At 35.6% G+C, this 20,057-nt stretch overlaps 1 protein-coding gene across 1 annotated transcript in view; it reads right to left on the reverse strand.

Moving 5' to 3' along the window:
• Nucleotides 1–5,835: 5,835 nt before the first annotated feature.
• The window catches only part of LOC145961145 (uncharacterized), a 62,763-nt gene continuing 48,541 nt past the window's right edge, over nt 5,836–20,057 (reverse strand). The window contains exons 3-4 of the mRNA XM_083081034.1: nt 7,883–8,176; nt 5,836–7,784 (exon numbers count right to left, since the gene is read on the reverse strand). Coding sequence (XP_082937160.1) covers nt 7,350–7,784; nt 7,883–8,176 — 729 coding nt within the window. The 3' untranslated portion in view covers nt 5,836–7,349. The remainder of the gene's footprint in view (nt 7,785–7,882; nt 8,177–20,057) is intronic.

Genomic DNA, 20,057 nt, shown 5'->3' on the forward strand with positions numbered 1-20,057 from the left:
CGATAAAATATTGTCGAATCATCGTCAAATTTTAACAATATTGTTATCATATGAAGTTCACGTTCTCTTGCATCTATGCAATTTTATATGTTTTATATTGAAATAAAAATACATATAATTCGTAATAGTTTCAGAATTTTTTAAAATTCTTTTTTGGCTGTTGTTTATTAAATTTGTTTAAAAAATAATCTTATCTATAATCCGCGCTTTCTCTTAAAAACTTTAAATAAAATATTAGTTTAACTAGTAAGAAATTATTAGGAAACATTCTAGACAACAGTCTCTGAAAAATTTTGCAACTTGATTCATAACACAACTAAATAGAAGATTGTATTATTAGAAATATTATGTATATTGTTAGAGATACCATCATAGTTCCAAATTTAGTACCTTGAATAAATTTGATGTACAACTTATACATAACAAATCTTTGTCTTTTTCATATTAATATATATATGATTGAATAAATATAACTAAAAAAATATTTGTTTAAATTATAACTATAAATATTTGTATAAATTATAACTAATTAATAACATTTAACAGAAATATGTTAAAGTATATAAAATTTCATATTGACAGAGAGCTATAACTTAAAATCAAATTTAACATAAAATATATATGTATGCGAACTTAAAAAATTTAAATTTATTTTGTATACTCTCTTATTGCAACCCTTTGTGGTCTAAAAATTAATAATAAAATAAAGAAATATAATAAATATAATAACATTTATATGCCTTAGGTATACGAATGGATTAGGGAAACGGGTGTTTTTACGAAATAATCGTCGCGCGCAAATGCATCTGCTTCTTTTTCATTTTTTTTGTCAAAATTGTTTTCTTTATTTTGTAGAAAACTGCGTGATAAGTACACCAATAATCTTGCAATGTCGAAGTGTTGCCGATTTATATTGGAGCCAAGGCGAGGGAGATTGTTCGGGGACAATGGCTTTCGATTTTCATCAAACCCCTCGTCGAGATCCGAACAATTTCCCCGTCGACCCCGTCGTGTGTTACATCGTTTGCTTTTCTTTTTTTTCCTAGCAAGCCAGAGCAATGAACAACGAACATGTCTTTTTTTCTTTTTTTCCCTATGTGATAGTGTGGTACGACTCTCTATAGTGTATTCCCTTTCATGTCTCTCTCTTTCTCTTTCATTCTCACTCTGTCATTCTACCACGGCGCGCTCGAACAAACGTGACTCGCATTCGAAATTTGCAATTTCGCAAACGCGACGCGCCTCTCTCCGAGTGCGACACGAATTCGCGCAATCTTTCCTTTTTTTCTCCTGTATGTATCTCTTCTTCTCTCTCTTTCTTTCTCTCTCTCTCTCACACACACACACACACACACACACACACACACTCTCTCTCTCTCTCTCTCTCTCTCTCTCTCTCTCTCTCTTTCTCTCTTCTTTTCGCGACGAACCACGCAAATTTTTTTATTCCCTTAGAGATGAGATTTTTTTTACTTTGTATCTTGATTTTCTTTCGTGTTACTCTCGGTAGAAGCGATCTACTATTTTAAACGACACTGTTCCTACGACATCGATCGATTACTTTGAAAGAAAAGGAGTCCTGATTTTTCCGCTATCTCTTTCTCTCTTATTTCTCTCGCTGTCTCTCACTCTCGCCCGCACTCGCGCATTGCCACATTGTTTGTTATGTGAACTTGTCGAACTTGGCGACAAGTTCTGTCTTTTATTTCTGCCTTTCGTCACACTTCTCCGCAACGCGCTCTTTCTCTCTCGCATAACACTTTTGCACTCATAAGGAGAGCTCGTGATGTGCGATTCATCAATTCTTTACATGTTTGCCAGCATAAGAAGAGTTGAATCATATAAAAAGAATCGCACGTTACGAGCTCCCTTCATCAGCACGCAACTGGAGGAGGGCTGATTGTAGGACGCAACGCGCACCTACGAACAATAATGAGACATCGTCCCTGATGTTGCGTTCGTTTGTCCGATACGATTCCCACTTCTGCATCCGTTAATCGGGTTATTCCACAGACTCGTATGTTGCAAAAATGCAAAGTTTCTTCTAAGATGTTATTAAAGAATCAAAAAAACGAGATGGAATAATGCTTTTTGCGGACCGACTGGTGGACGTAAAATTGCAAATCGAGTCAATCGAACGGATTCAACGCCACGGATGATTTAAGGGGAGGAAGAGGTAAAGGAAAAAAATTAGGATCAATTGGTCGAAAGACTTAGGGGGATGGATTTCGCGAGAGGGACAATGACGAAGCTCTCGACCTCTCTTCTACCGCGAGGGGGACTAGACATACCGATCTTATCAACAGTACAATTATAATTATACAGCTTAGAAACAAAAGCTTTAAAAGAGGGGGACCACTTTCGATCCCTCTCCCGCTTGCAACCGCTCCGCTCCGCGTCACAATTTCGCCGGAGGGAGGACGCGAGTTATTTTGGAACACCTTGGGAAATCACATTACGCCTAAGAGAGAGAGTCTTTATCCTCTTTTCCCCGCCGTTAAATTCGCCGATAAGGATTACGTTATCCGAAACAGTGGATTGGCGGACGCGATCGTTCCCCAACCGGACGCACGGCTCAACGTGACTAGATTAATCGGTAATTGCCGGCTTGATCACGCATCTCGATCTTGACCTCGCGAGGACTGCAGTTCGCTCAATTGATCACGGCACATCGTTTAACTTTGATAATTAATTGCAATGGGAAATCAAGATAAAATCGCGCGAAAAACTTTTTAGCAATTAAAAACACATCCATAAAAACGGTTTTTGCATCTTCAAATTAAGAAAAAAAATTACAAAAATTATTGAACTATGATTATTAATTATATTTTTTAAAAATATATTTATACATTAAAATTATACATTCTGTATTTCTCTACATTTAAATAAAATAAAAATTTAAATTTAAATCGATTTTACAGAAATATCTTTGATTTTCTTGTCATAATCTAATTGGCTAGTAGTCGTATTCATATTCATGCATTTCCGATATTTTATCACTTTGTTGTTTGTGCTTTACGATGAACTTTGAAGCATCGCGATTACGATTCGCTGTGGAGTCTGCTGACGTCACGCATCGCGACGATATGTCATGATCAAGCTAGCGCTTCGCGTTACAATGAGATCGCTAAGAATGGAATCTTATTCACACGATGCTGAGAGTGCATGTTTATTCGATAAGACTTATTTACGAAATTTGCTCAACTCGATAACGATAACAAATGACGTCTGATTTAAAGCATACTAATTAAAGAATTATATTTTTCTTTTTTTGAGCTATATAAAAGATTTTATTGATAATCTAATAAACTTTAGCAACTTTACCAACTTTGTTAAACAATTAAACTCTACAGATACAATTTTTGCTTTCAAATCGTTTTAAAATAGCAATCTCGATGGTTGAGCTGTAGATTCGGACAGAGATACAAAAGAATATTTCATCTCGGACCGCTTTTTCGGATCGCTCTCTCTTTCTTTGTCTCTCTCTCTCTTTCTTTCTCTCTCTCTTTCGTGTCGAAAGGCCACGATATACTCATACGTCTCGCACCTCTCAAAATCCCAATTAACAAATTGCTAGATATATCACGATGTCCGATAGCAATAATAGTAATCGATAATAGCTCGCTAAAAATTTCACTTCGCCTAGAACTTATCGTCTAAAATATCTCGCGTCGTCGTTTTTTAAATTCAATCTATAATCGACGACGTCGCAAATTTAACCAAAACTTGCACAGGACCCATCGAATTATACAACTTTTTTCTTGAATTCCGCTCCCATTGTGTCCTCTCCTTCCGTTTCGTCTCCCGCGTTCATCCGTCTCTCTATCTCTCAAACGCGCATCTACAAATACATTCCTCTTTCCTATTACGTATTGAAGAAACGAATGCGCGTGTGCGAGAGAATGTAGTGAACGAGAAGAGGAAGCGAAAAGAGAGAGAACGATATGGAGGTGAATTCGAAGAAAAACAAAAAAAAAACAAAAAAAAGATATCAGACATTCTTTCCGATATTCCTTCTCGATCGCTTCGCTCCGCACGCGCTCTAATATTTCTTTACGAATAGAATACGATTAAATCTCGTCTAATATTGCATGCGCGTGTGAACACATTTTAAAGGTGAAACAGAAAGACGATATATTTCCTCCCTCGACTCGCGACACAGCGACACAATGAACATGAAACGAAACAACGTCGCCGTGCGCACACAATTGCCCGGACATTCTCTCGAAGATTACAATTTATAATTTCATTTTTCTTTCTCGCTTAGGAAGAGAATTTATATAACGATAATTAGAGGACCTCGCCGTCTCGAGACGTTACATGCACGGTTTAGATGCCGAACAGTGTATATCGAGCGATTTGACGAAATCACGTGGCGAATATTCACGGATGATAAGAATTTTGTGCGCTTAACTAGAATCCGAAATCCCGGGATCTAAGGGCGCCAACCCAGTTCGGCATTTCTTCGGAAACGAAGCGGAAGCTCGCGAAATTTATTCACGCCAACGAAGTGCACACGAGAGTTGATATCCGGCTCTACGCGCGTGGCATCTTTTGCTCTTTTCTTACGCATTTTTCGTGCCACGCACAATCCGTAATCACAAAGGGAAATGTATAATTTCATTGCAATTTCTCCCTGCATCGCGGACTCTTAAGAAATATAATAATAATTGGTGACTTCTCATGTGAAATAATCGAATGATTCGCTCTGTTTCGAAACTGAGGTTCGAAATTAACGAGGCGTTTTCGCTTTTTGTCTTTTTTTTTTTAATGCATTGTCAGTGTGTTTCAATTTCGAAAATTAAATATATTTCTCGACGATATAAGATATCGACAATATCTTAAAAATAATCCTGATCAGTTCAATACGTATTAAGTTGATGATTCATTATAGATAAAAGTCATTGATAAATCTATAAATCTGTAAAATTGGAAATCTATCTCATATTGCCTTTTACTAGAGTAAATTATGCTGAAATCTAAGTGCGTTTTTATTTATTAAACTGCAAAGCGAGATATAAAACGCATCATCGAGCTCGAATCCTCATCCGAACAGAACTCGTCCTATTTTGTCAAAACTGAGGCCTTATCTATTTGAATAATAATAAAGATAGCGTTATGTCGGACACAGTGCAAGCCGTTCGGAACTCAAAAGGGACGCACATTCTGATCGATTTATTATTATTTATTTTTACACACGCCGTATGCTTTGAACGTGATTTATTTATCTACAGAACAAATGTTTATCGAAAAAAAACAATCATTTAATTCTTCCTCGATGCTTGAATATTATGATTGATTAATTTATTATCTTTTTCTCTTACATTTATAATCTAAAAATTAATCTAAAAGGTAGACAAATGCTACTATATATAAAAGCGAAAATTAAATATCTGGAATTTGTGATTTCATTTTCTCATATTATTATGATTGTAAAAGAAAAAGAATTAATAGAAATAGAAATAAGAAATAGAATTAATTCATCACTGATGTCGGAAAAATCAACTTTAATCCTTTCCTATAATGCAGTTGCGATGAATTTCATAAATCTTATTTCATTGTAAGAATTTGCGAATTTATTTATTGCATTCGCATCAAATCGAAATAATACAATAACAGACTACATTTTTTATTATTTTTTTTCTCTAAACTATACATTGATACATCGATTTGACACGAATGCAACATTATAAACATGCCATCATGATAATAAAAAAATAAATAAATTCCTTTACTAGCATCAACTGGAATCTCAATATTGTCGATTGTAAAATATATAGCATTCGAGGTAGAATATATTCGACAACTTGAAGAATATGCCAGAAAAATATATAATCTCTGGCGTGTGCGCGTCCCGTTACGGTTTCGTACGGCCGGCCATCTCGTGTTTTTAATGGTATGCGTGTTGTAACGTATGTTTGATGTTTTACTTTTAAATCGGTATGTAGCATATCGTTTTTTTTAGTCGTAATAAGTATATTGATATTGAACTACCTAGCCTAATATGTACAGAGTTTCCGTTTTCACTCTTGGCACTACATTATCCCCCTATAACTCCTTACACGCATACACAAACACGCGTGCGCACGGGTCCGCTCTTTCTCTTTCTTTCTTCTTTTTTTTCTCGACCCTGCAATTAGCCGCGCCTCTTGCGCGTCTTTCGTTCTACTCGTTCCGCACACGCGCGCTTGCATTTACTCGTACGCACGCCTGGTCTCGCACTCACGCAACGAACGATCATACAACAACTCGTGTCCCGTCCGTCCATTTTTCTTTTCTCTTCTTTTCTCTTCTTTTCTTCTCCACAACCATCATCGCGTGAAACCGCACTCCCGTCCGGCCGTCGCGCAGCAGCCTCCCGTCGCGAATAAAATGTTATATATCGGCAATAAATAATTTACTAAGTCTTTGTCGCGCGCGATGAACAAACCTCCGCGATGTCGAGCCTCCGTCGAGAGCTGGAAGAGGGTGATCCGGCGGATCCGCTTCGTTGCCGAGTCCGTATGATACGAGTCGTTAAACTCGTGTCTCCTCGAAGCGAAGCTTCTCGCCGTAATTCCTGGACAGGGGAACTTCTTGTCCCAGGGTAGGCCAGGGATTGCTTTACGTCGCGCGTTGATGACGCCCCGTTTTCCACGTTGGCTTTCGACCGCTTCCCTTACTCGTTCTGCATTTCTTCTTTCGATTCTTTCTCTGATGCTGACGCTCGAAGCAATATCGTAATCTTCGTGCCACCGCTTTGGAATAATCTGAGATCTAGGCTAGACACTGGCCGCGTGTGGAATTGCACAATGAGACGCGTCAACGACGATAACAATGACGGCGCATCGACTCTCACAATGGAAAAGACAAAGAGAACAAAGGCGTGAATCAACGCACGGCGATTGAGCGCAGTCTTGATGACTGATTTAACTCTTCAGTCGCTATACCAGAAGCCGGCTTCTCTATATCTCCGCCGGCCCTCCTTTAGGCCACGAACGGACGACCCTCTCTCTCTCTCTCTCTCTCTTTCTCTCTCTCTCTTTCGCTCTCTCTCTCTCTCTCGCTCTCTCTTTCTCTCTCTATTTCTTTATAGAAGAACGCCGGAAGAACGATTCAACATGGATACCATCGGCCGGGATGATATCATCTTCTCTCGCGTATATGCGATATTCGTTGCTGAACATGATGGAACGACCGATGAGATCTATTCTTTGTTGACGTTTCTTCCGATAATCAGTCTTGAAGGGCATCGTCGTTGTCGTTGCAGTCGCACAAAACGATTTTGGAAACCATTGCTCGTTCTTGGAATCGGACGATGCGACTGCGACTATGACGACAATGGCATCGAAGAAGGAGGACACCGCGGATCAGACCTTCTGATGGACTTGCTGCTGCTGCTGTTGCTGATGTTGCTGCTGCTGCTGCTGTTCTTGCCGGCTTTCATCGGTCTCGCAGGGCACCACGGTGATGTTGGACAGATTGCTACTGCTCAGATTACTGCTCACATTACTATTGGACTCGGAATAACTGGAAAAGGGCGGTTTGCTGACCGGCACCGACGTCGACGATGGCGTCGTGTGGCTCGGGAACATTTTAAACATCGAGCGAGCGGTACTTAGCAACAAATTGCTGCTACTGGGGCTCTGACTTCGCGATATCCGATCACCCGGCAGATCGAGCAGCCCTGTATGGATGTGCTGGCTGCTACTGGGCGGTGGGGTCCGATAAGGCGGCGGACTTTCGCTGTCGAACACTGTGCGATTCGGAGGCGCCCGTACGCACTTTTGGTAGATCTCGCTCTCCTGAAAGAGAGAGTTTATTAGTACAAAGCACAGAAAATGGCAGACTTTTTATCTTTCGCATGCTCCACACGATGGAAAGCTGCGCATTTCGCTCTTACCTGCTCCGAGTTGCGGAGATGAAGATCCGAGTGCGCCCCGTATGGGTGCTCCTCGCCGTCCGGGAGCTCGAGTCGCGGCGGTAGATTGAGAGCGAGATCCTGCCGGACGCTGTCCGCGCGGATCGCGCGATCTCTCGCCGCGGCGATCATCACCTCCTGTATGTCGCGACGTCTCCTAGCATCGCCACCGCCTCCGCCACCTCTACCGCCCGCCGCACCGGCAGTTGGGTCATCTCCCGCCGATGCACCGCGTCCACTGCTGCCGACCTCCATTCCTTGGCTCACCGACAGCATCTGCAAAGTCAACGATCGATTTTACGTCTATGAAAAATATGCAGGAGACACCGGTGTCACATATATATATATATATATGTCTGTTATCTTTTAGTAAAAATATAGCTATAAAAATATTGCTATAAATAAATTCCCGTTATTATTAGACTGCGTGAGATCTAAAAGTATTATATATGTACATATTGTAATACTTTTTATTATAAATCACAGAATGATGAAGAGAAAAATTGATAGAAATTTCAATATTCAGACGACATTAACAAAGTATGCATATATTTATAATACATGTGGAATATATTTTGTTTTTTCAAATTATTGTGATTGAAGATTATAATTCATTCCAGTTTTCAAAATTAAAATTATTAAAAAATCCATATTGTTTGAAAAAATTACATATTTATAAAATATTCCGCGAAATATTAATCGAAACACATTGCTCCAAATAAATAATCTAAATTATACTCTACTTGATTTTTTCTATTATATTGACATTTCATCTAATGCAATCGTTCATGATGTATTGCATCTTGTATTTGTGATTATTTTGTCGCTAATGTTTAATAGTTAAAAATAAACGAAAAAGATAATTGTTTTCTTCTTTCAAAATTTTATTTGATTTTGGCTTGGCATGGATATTTGCGTTTAAAAAAACGATTTGTTCCTTTGTGCCTAATAAGACATGTACATAGGGTGATTGCTATTGTTATTCGATGCATTGCGATCGTAAATACCTTTGACGATGTACAACAGTGAATAAATTAGTGCAGAAAATGAAATTGTTCAACCATTCGATCAGGAAAACGTCCATTACACGTGGATATAGAGATTAGTATCGTATCGTTGCACTCCGTTCACATAAACTTGCATATAAATCATACTATTATACCCACCGGGGGGATTAATTTCTCTGTAACATCGTCTATTCGTATAATTCAATACTCGAATTTGATTCGTGATCACTTCTATCGTATGAAATTGCATTGCACATTACTTTAAACAAAAATTATATGTATATACTTGTGATAAATCTATATGCGCTTTTAAATACACGTTTATAAGTATTATTTTAACAAAAATAAATTATTTGTTGAAATATTTTAAATATAATTAAAGGTACCAGAAAAATATAATCATTGGACGTTCGTAATGTAAATACTTGTAAATTTAAGAATTTCATGCGACATCTCTCTTTTACTAGATTGCTTTCATAAATATTATTTAATTAATTAAAATTAATCAAGGATTATCTCTCTACATTTCTCTTTCAGATTCTATACGTAATTTTATATATTTCACAATGTAATTTTAGATTCTGTATAATTCTTGGAATCGAATCCAGCTTTCTGTTAAACTTCAATTAACCGAACTCATTCGGATCGTTTTTCTTCGCTTCTAGCGAAAATTTCTTCGTTCCTTCAAACACCGAAATGGATCCGGTTTAAAACATCTGCTCACGCACGCACGCGTACGCGTTCGTAAGAGGCGGATCAAGAAACGTCACGTCGTGACAGTTGGAATGGCGAGGTTCACAGTACGCACCTCGAGAGGTAGTAAGACGGAGAGATGGTCGTACGAGCTTCAAGTGCCGACAAGCGGCGAAAGAACGGGGTCGCAAGCACATGTACTCACGATCCGCGCGCTTTCGTTCTCGTTCGATGTGTCTCCGATTCCGCATGTCTGCCCAATCGATCGTAGATCGCAACATCAATCGATCTCGTTCGATGAAAAGCTCCGCCGCGCGAGAAAAAAACATCCCAATTGCGATATTCATATAATTTCAAATTTGTATTTCATATTTTTGATACATTTATACTTCTTTTTTGATGCATTTTCCTACTTTTTGGAAATGCAAACATGCTACGTGTTGATTAAAAAAATTTATCAGATATTCTTAATATAATTCTTATCAATTATCAACACAATAATATATAAAAATATCGATAAAAATAATATGTTCAATTATTGATATTGAAACAATATTCACACAAATATAAAAATATGCATTATATAATTCATATTTTATTAGTATATTATATATTTATAATGATAAAAAGATAAAAAATTTTAAGGAAAAAACTTTGTTCTATTATCTTTGTATACAAGATCTCTCTCGCTATATATATCTCTCTCTCTCTCTGGACCGAAGTATATTTACTTGTACGATTTGATTTTACGAGCATTTGATCGCGATTTAACGGGCGGGACAGAAAAAACGAAGGAGTCGTTCTCTCTCTCGCGAGCATTCGCCGACACGTGCACGCGTTAACGACCGACGCGACGGTTCGGTCGGTCGCGTTAAAGCTTTAAAGGGGTTTTCAGCACCCCTCCGCTCGCGTTCTCGCGCTCGTCCGAGGCCGTCGAAAGGGAAAGCGGAAGAGGGACGCGGCGGCTGCGACGACAACAGAGCGAGGGTGTGCAGCGGAGACGGCAACGACAAGAGCGACTGACACACAGAGGGATGAATGTCCCATCCGCGCCGCTCATGTACCACTCGTATCGATCGATTCGCGATACAACGTTACCGCTCGTGTAACGCAGACGTGTGTCGCGAGAAAATCCTTTGACCAGATGTCTCGGATATTTTCTCAGAGTCGTGTATCGAACGCGCTTTTACATTCTAATAACTAGTTTAATTCAAATTACTTGTCTCGATTAATTAATATAATAAATAAAATCTCGATAAATTAATTTTCTCAAAAAAGAAAAGTTAAATTCTGTTAAACAATATAAATAAAAATGGAATATAAAAGAAAATGTGCTCCAATGCATACTTATTTCGATACGAGATTTAAAAAAAATGAGAATATATAAATTCTTGATAATGATCTTATAAGAAAAGCGCGTATACAGTTTAAAGGGAAAATTGTTAAACGTACATCGAAACAAGAACCAATGTCATTCTTCGAAGTAAAAGGATTTATAATATGTACCGAATATAAGAATGGGGACTATGTTTAGTGTATGTACATATTTCCTCCATTTCGCATTTTATACAAAGATGAATATGGTTTAAAAATGGATTATTAGAATTATGTCGCGTGTATCGCGTTATGACATTATATATGTCATCCGAATCTCAACCGAATATAGTTCATTAATGCTCAGAATATTGATTTCGATTGCATCTCCACTTAATAATTCAAATCTATGGTGGATATAATCGTAAAAGTGAAGAATTCCTCCCATCATTCCTCTTTTTGCGAAATAATGCAGATATTTCTTCGATAAAGTTTAAAAATAATCCAAAAAGTATCTGAATTTTCTTAATTCGAAAAGGTTGAAAATTGCTTTCGTTTATTCTTAGATGGCTCACTTTTACATTTCACGATTCCTTATTTGCATAACAACTAAATGTAAAGCACAGCAATAAATAAACGAAAAATGGTAATGATAAGTAATTGGTTTTTATTTCGTGACTAGATAAATAATACATGTATATATGTCTATAGACCGATTAATTTAAAAGAAAAAAAATACTTGCTTTCAAAAAGAAATTAGATTTGTGAAGATTTCGGAAATCGGGAAACAATCCGGGCCATGTGAGAATGAAAATGAAAGAAAGAGAGACATATAGTATATGAGAGTGTGTGAGGGTCGATCGATGGGAGACAAAGTTAGCCGGTGCTCGAGAAATGTAGTGTTATACAATCGACTTTACGGTCTCCCGAAAACCGCGCTGGCACCCCGGTGGACCATAAAACCATAGTCGCAGCTCGCGGTTGCAGCTCGCTTGAAACGTTACACCATCGTGCCGTCGCTCGACTCGATTGAAATTGCAGTTTCAGAAAAGGGTAAACTTGGTCGGATCGATCGTTCTCGCTCGCGAGTATTGTATGCTCCGAGGAACTCGCTTCCCTGCTCCCCCTTCCTCAAGCTACCGCTTCCCTAGGGGAGTATGAACGTCAAAGTCGTCGGCGACAATGAAGCGATACTTCGACCAAGAGCTTCGTCGACGTACGTAACTTTGGAATACAAAGTTCAATTCTCGACGTTGAAGTTACGCGATCGACGAACCTCTGTATCGTCGGGTTTATTCTCGTTTGCATAGGAACATTATAAAATCGCGGATATCGAGAAAGCAAAGACACATTTCGCAAAAAATTGATATTGATTGGCTGGTAATGATAAAGAACTGGGCTTCATTCCCTGATTAATAAATTACAAATATACTGTGATTAATTTAAAAATACCCTCCCAAAAGAAATTTGATATTTTTTTGGAAATTTTTTCAGGAATAAAGTGTGATATATTATGGTAGTAATAATAATAGTATAGGTACTTCGTACCTATTACTATTATTATTACTACCATAATATATCACACTTTATTCCTGAAAAAATTTCCAAAAAAATATCAAATTTCTTTTTTACTTTCATTTTTTCACGTGAGCTCATTTTTGCGATAAATATTTTTTACCGCAGAGAATCTATTAAAAATATTTTCTTGCGGAAGATATTTATGAAAAAAAAAATATAATTTTTGCGACATTACACACATCGTTCGATCAATGTCTCGCCTCAAAGCTCGTGCCGACAAACAACGATTAAAATATCCATCAGAGCCAATCGCGTGTCGCCGATAAAGCATATATAATTTTTGACGTTACCACACGCACATTTTTTAGATTAAATAATCTCTGCGTTGCCGTCTTAATCTCTCATTAAAAATATTGTGTTCAATACAGGGTGCGGATGCACTTCACATCCTCAGCTTCGATATAAAATATAGCAAGTACATAAAATTTATTAATGTAGTATGTATGTGTAATCGAATATAAATAAGAACCAGCAAAAACATAATTATATACAGACAAACAATTGATAATTTGAAATGTCAATCACAAAAAAAGGAAGAGAAAAAAATATTTCGTGTTTATCTCCTTTCTTGCGAATATCAAGAGTTGAAGTTACGTTCGTAGTTTCTTGTATCGCATCTCTTCGTGTATGCGAGAGCCGTTTCCTATCGAAAGAACTTCCGGTGATGTTATATCGTGATCGATTCGCAGACATCTGTTTTTACGATTCTGATTGGCGATAGTGATCCAACGATAACATGCTGCAACACTCGTAAGTCTTCTTACTAACATGTTCGTCACGATCGCATTTGATATAAATCGGATTCGGCGTGATTACATTTGCTCTTGTTTATATAGTTTACGAATATTCATGTACTCTTCAAATGCTTGAACAACTTTTTTTTATTCTTATATTATCCGCATTAAAAAATTGATTATAAAAAATAGATAGAATATACATTATTTCACGTAATCAAATTCAATCAGCTGCGCGTATAAAATGGAAATATCTTATTTTAATAATTATTTATTTATTTTAATACCGTTAATATTTTATCGCATGTGAGAGAAATCAAGAATGCAATAAACAATAATTTTGATTGCCGAATTGTAGAGCATCGATGCATTTGCAAGATTGCAGCGGCATTTTAAGAATCGTTTGTTCCCAAATGCTTTCGAACATTGTTCTCGTTGTCGTTCTCGTCTTCTTCGTCGTTGTCGTCGTCGTCGTTTGGTAAAACGTATCGATCGAAGAGAACGTACCACCCTGCATGAGGGCAATGCACCGGGGATATATCATGCACTCGCTGTAAAGCGTTGCGACTATACTTTCACAGCACCTGCTACACCTTCGCGCGCACAAAGGTCGTTCTAAAAAAAAAATCCTTCCAGTACGCAAAACATCGATTTCCGAACGTCGCAATGAGAAATGCCATTCCACGCGAAACTTCGGAATGTTTAACGATTTTATATATAAAATTTGATCGTACTCTTATAATAGCTGAATACTCTAAAAAAATATTTACTCGTGCGCGTGATAAGAATTTCTATTACATGTTGAAAATTAATGATATTTGTAAATTGTGTAATATATTTCAATTTATATTTTATATTTATTTTTCATAATATTTTAATTTTATAGCTCTCTCTAAGATATATAATAATTCCTACATCTCGATATTATTCTACATTTACAGAATTAAAATCGATCGTGATTGTGCTCATTATTGTATTAATCTTTATAAATTATATTATAAATATCTTTTATCTACAACACATTAAATTGTCTCTATGAAATTATTGATATATAAAAAAAATCGTCAAGTTAAAATTAAGATAATTAACTTTAACATATACTCCATATACTAATGGTATTTGTATAGTTGAAAAGATTAGATTAGATTTCCGAGATCTATCAACTAGTGCTATTAGAGGCGTGGTTCTAATCTGTCGTGCAACGGTATTTTGCCCGCAATGCACGCTTAATCGCACTGCCAATTATTGTTAATTATCGCTCAAGGCCAGCAGACAAATCGGTTCCGTGGCATCATTGCATCAATCTCAATTCATAATCACGTATGCCAACTTTTTGCGAATCGTCTCCTTGGTTATTGGTTACGATACATTTTTACGTCATTTTTTTCTATAAAAAAATAGGACTGATGTAATTATAAGTAATGAATATTAAAAAAACACAAAATGCAAAAGATGAAAAAGTGTGAATGTATAATTGTAATGGGTAATTAATTATTCAATTTACAAAAAGTATACATATATATAAAAAAATTTTTGTTTCGTTTAAAATAATTAACACAGTATAGCTAAGAAAAATTTTATAATCTTGAATATTTAACTTTTAATCTCTTTAAATAATAATTAAAAGATGTTTAAAATTAAAAAATTAAAGTTTTACGAATTTTATTTTAAATCCAAATTGTCATAATCTACGCAGCACTCATTTACACAACTAAAAAAATGAAATTAGTAGCATAATAAAAGTCGATATATTGGGTTATAAAAATTAATAGAATGAGTAGGTCTAATAATTAAAGCTTTATAAATGTGATGTTAAAAACAAGTAACAAAAGCTTGTATACATTATATTTATTTTATTAATTTTTATAGATATCTGAAAATTTAAGCGAGAATCAAAAAGTATAGTGCATATTTCTGACAATGAAAATAAAATAGAAATTAAATGTAAAAATGAAGAAGAAATAAAGCAACTTTCCTTCTCGATTAAGATTCGAGCCACGATTTCCTGATTCATAAATTACGTTATCCGACATACGTCGCGTGATTAATTAGAGGGCGAAGAAATATCGCGGCTTTCATTAAGAGTCGTCACACGTGCTACCGCGTCGCGGGAGGATGTCGTGCGACAAGTGCGTTTGCGCTTCGTGTTTCACGCGATATACTCATATATTCGATGTAATCGCGAGCAAAAATTTTAACGGTGTGTGACAAGTTGTACTCGTCAAATATATGACTATACCTAAACTTTTGATAATGAATATTCGTAGTCTGTGCACATTTTTTTAAATTTTACTGTTACGAGACATATACAATACGTACTCTTTATTAAGAGAGATATTCTTAGAAATTATTATGAAGTCTGATCGGATTTGAGGTCATCACGTCTGGAAAGTTTTTATATAGAAAGAGTTAAATGCTATTGATTTTTTGCAGTAATCTAAAGAGCAACGGTCAATAAGTGATTTGATAAATGAATTAAGATTCTTTCACTACTGTGTTACGAATTATTTCTGTATTACAAAGAATTAACAGCTTTCTCTTACTTTCTACGGATAACCGACAATTCACAGCATTAACCTGATTTATCTTTTTAGGAATTTATTGGAACACAATGTCAAGAAAATTAAAATTCTAATAACAAAATTAAATGTATATTAATTTTTTTAGATTCTTGCAGAAATAAATTATATATATGTTTATCATTATTATTGTACATGTCATTATTATAATTATATCATTATTGTATATGTGGAGCTAACGTATCATTTTTTTATGTAGAAACTTATAAATTAAATGAAAAATGATATGGAAATCTAACAAAATAAAATAAGACATTGCGTGAATTTCGCGATTCAGTTCGTCCTAAGATATTTTTTTTGCTTTATGACCATTTGTTTAAACTATATAACTATTGGAAATAAAGAGAGAGAACTATAAAAATTATAGTAATATAATTTGCATGAAATAATAGCAGCACCTTTATACACATATGTTACACTGTTATATGAAAGATTTTATATTCAAAGTCTAAATTAAAGTAATATAATTTAAAATAATCTTTTAATTTTGATAGAGAAAAATTTATTTTCTCTTTGCTGAAAATCACAATGTTTTTCTGTATTCTCAATCAAAGACTAATTTCGAAAACTGAAATTGGATGGTAGAGCGTAAAAATTATTTAAATTCTATTTTACGCATTCTCTCTCTCTCTCTGTTTTTATGATGTAAATTTTACACATTACACGCATGTCATAGAAAATATTTCAAAGATGCATTCTTGCACATTATATGTAACTGTTTCGGCTGCACACAAATCGAGTCCCAGTTTGAAGTATTATCGCTGACGATAAATGAGGTATATTAAAGAAACGATGTAAATATTTTTGATTTATGATATTTTGTGAGCAAAAAAATAAAAAGACAAAAAGATCGATAAAGCTAGTATTACAATACTGCCTCCTTTCGTGATCTGCAAATAATGATTAGCTACTCTCATGGATGTGAAAGAAAAGAGGCGGAAAAGTTAAGGAACGAATATAAAGACTCAATTGTTTCGACTACTTCTGTACAAGTGCACACACTTTTTGGATTGAGAAAAATCTCCAAGACTTGTGATACGAAGTGACAGCAAATCAGCATAGAGCAAACACATCGAAGAAATTGTGCGTGTGACAAATCTGTACATGCATGAATCTTAATCAAATCATGTGAGATATAACGATTATTATAACGATAATTATAACGATTATTCTGAACACGGAAATTCAGTGTGCGAGAAAATATACCGAGTAAAATGAAGTTATGTAAATACGTTATGTAAAACGCATTTTCTCCTCAGCAATAAATGTAATGAAGTGAAATTAATTCTTCATTAAATTCTTAAAATTTTCGATTTAAAAAAAATTATTATTACAGAAATATCATATAAAATTGCTTAAAATTACAATCAGACATTAATAATTATTATTATATATTATAAATTTATTAATATTTAATATATCTATATATTACAGGAACATAATGTGTATAAGTTTTTAATCGGCAGTTTTATCTCTACATTTTCATTCTACTTTCAACACAATCGTTTCGTCATCCCGCCTATCGATCTCGACGAAGGGAATCGTATTTTATACAATACTTTGCCTTCGATACGGAGTGACTGTAAATCAACGCTCGCTTGACGTTCTGCGTTGTGAGCGAGCATAATAAAGCTCGGGTACGTTACGCTGAGAGCTCGCGTTGATCCCGCAAAAGCATTCGATCGTGGGAAAATTATCTGCAACGACTTTCAACATTTAAACAATGAAGTATTCAGATTGTTTGCTTTTTATAGAGACACGTTTCTGTCAATTGATCAACGTGCGCGGCAAATCAGTTTCTTTTATAATATTGATGATAAATTTTCCCGACTATGATTCAGAATTCTCTTGCGTAACTTGTCTAATGTCAATTTCTTTTGTATAATATAATCTCGGTGAATGCACAATACACGGAAGAAATATATCTCTCCTATACTTCTTCAGCCCCCCCTCTATCTTTGCGAATTAAATTGGAGATAAAATATTTATTTGATTTTGATTGGCACGGGATATCGATTACTGTTACGCATTATGTATTAAAATAGGCAAACGTCGAGTGTACCCTGAGGCATTTCATTTAAGAGAAATATGAATATGCAGGGATCGCTCGTGCAGAACTTGATGATCTAACGGTTTCATTTGCGGTACGTACACTTATTCGCGATTACGCCAAATGATACACGAAAAGACAATTTTACACACATGCAAACCTTTTGTAAGTAACCCAATTTGCATGACACCAATGGTTCTGACATTGCCATATGTATTTATAAAGTGACTAATTCCCGTTATGTTTGTATTATGAAAAGTCGCACACAAGTTACATATTCGTTATGCGACTACTCTGCCAATTGTCATTCAACGTACAATTCTCCTTATGTCAATAATTTCATTAATTCGTAGCAGCAAAAAAGAGGAAGTAAAAACAAAAATATAAATTAAAGGTTTTATTACGAAAATGTGAATCAAAGATTTAATTAATGTTACACAAGGATTTTATATAGAAGAAGGATATAATTTAATTTTCTCTCAAAAAGGATATCATTGCAATTAATCTTGATTATAATATATTCTGAACATATAGTATCATATCTCATTAAATATACAATTTAATCTATGCTAATATAACAAAATATAAAATATTAGATTATACAAAATTCTTCTCTCTAATTATACATTTTTACAATAAAAATGTTCTAAAAATATCAAAATTCTTCGAGTTATAAACTAAAAATAAAATTACTACCTATGGTGTTACGAATCAAATATCTTCACTTGTTTGATACTGTGTATATAGAATATCAGAATTGCATGAATATATTTATTATACAAATACACCATAAATAGTTTAAGAAAAAAAATTAAAAATGGCCAAACGATTGTGTTTTAAAATTTCAAGAACGACAGAAATCGTCGAGACGACGGTAACGTGTCACGTGCATCAAAGTTCCGGAAACATTAGTGTCGCGTCGCATCGATGAATGTCGCGAGTGTGATTCGGCGACGCGCATCTATAGAGGATTAATTACGCGTGTCCGGATAGACGGAGGTCAATAGGATGGAACGAGCGACAGAGAGAGAGAGAGAGAGAGGCAGAAAAGCGCAAACGTGACGCAATCCGCGCGCTCGAGTAGGTGGAAGTACATGAACATACGTAGGGGAGAGAGGGAAAGGGGGAATACATAGTACGCACACTTACGCAATTCGCCTGGCGTTGCGTAGACGCTTCCCGTTTGACAGAGATAAGCGTTAACGAGGCCCGGATAATAGCGTCGGCGAACCGTCTAGACGCGATGATTGCGACATGTCCTTTAAAACGTTACGGCGCCACGGCGCTTTTTAAATCACGATAACCATCGACGCGTTTCGATATGGAAGTCGCGACTTTTTTTCAGGATACCGTTAAAGTGTTATTATTTTTATAAATTCAACTTATGTTTCTCGAATATATAATGTTTAATAAATACATTTCAATCAACAGTAACGAGACAATTTTGAGAGATTAAATTTTATGCAATTAAAATATTCAGAAAATTAACTTATATTTAAAATTATACTCACACAAAAAAATATAGTCTTTTTCTTTTCACGATAAGCAAAACATTTTAATTATAATTAGCATATCATATAGATGCCTCTTTCAAATTTTATTAAACTTTACACAAGAATTTTTAGCGCATTTTTTTCGTGATAAATAAAACTTGTTCGATAAAGAAAGAAAATGGTGATGGGCTTTCAGCCCTTTTACTATATTGCCATCAAATTTAATTAGTGTGATAAAAGATAATTATTTTTCCCTGATTCTTTTAACGAGCGTTTCACGTTCTCTCTTTCTCTCTCTAACGGTTTGTTAAGTTAGAAAATAAACTGATTAAGAGATTGCAACACACGAGTTGCTCGGTGTTTTCTTTCCCGCGCGGCCATTTACCGCAGAAAAAGAATATAACGCGGATATGTAACCTTCCCCGTTTCCAAGCTTTTCGCCGTTGTTGCACCACCGGCGAAGCGTCGCTTTACGGCCGAGAAAATTATTCCGCCGCTATGCTTTATGCCGAGGCGTAGAAACGGAGGCATCTCGCTACCGAGCGCGCGCGGAGAAGCGCATTAATTTTTTTTCATATATCCTTATGAACGGATTTTTCACACATCGAGACGCGAAACACCAATTTTATGCTGACAAGACGCGCCGCATTTCGAATAGTTAATGCAAGAGGAAGTAGGATGTCACAATTTACAGAATACGTGTGAGATA

This window comes from Camponotus vicinus, unplaced genomic scaffold, assembly GCF_025532165.1.
Source record: "Camponotus vicinus isolate PSW18456_S1 unplaced genomic scaffold, iyCamVici1.0 SCAF_10, whole genome shotgun sequence".
NCBI lineage: Eukaryota > Metazoa > Arthropoda > Insecta > Hymenoptera > Formicidae > Camponotus > Camponotus vicinus.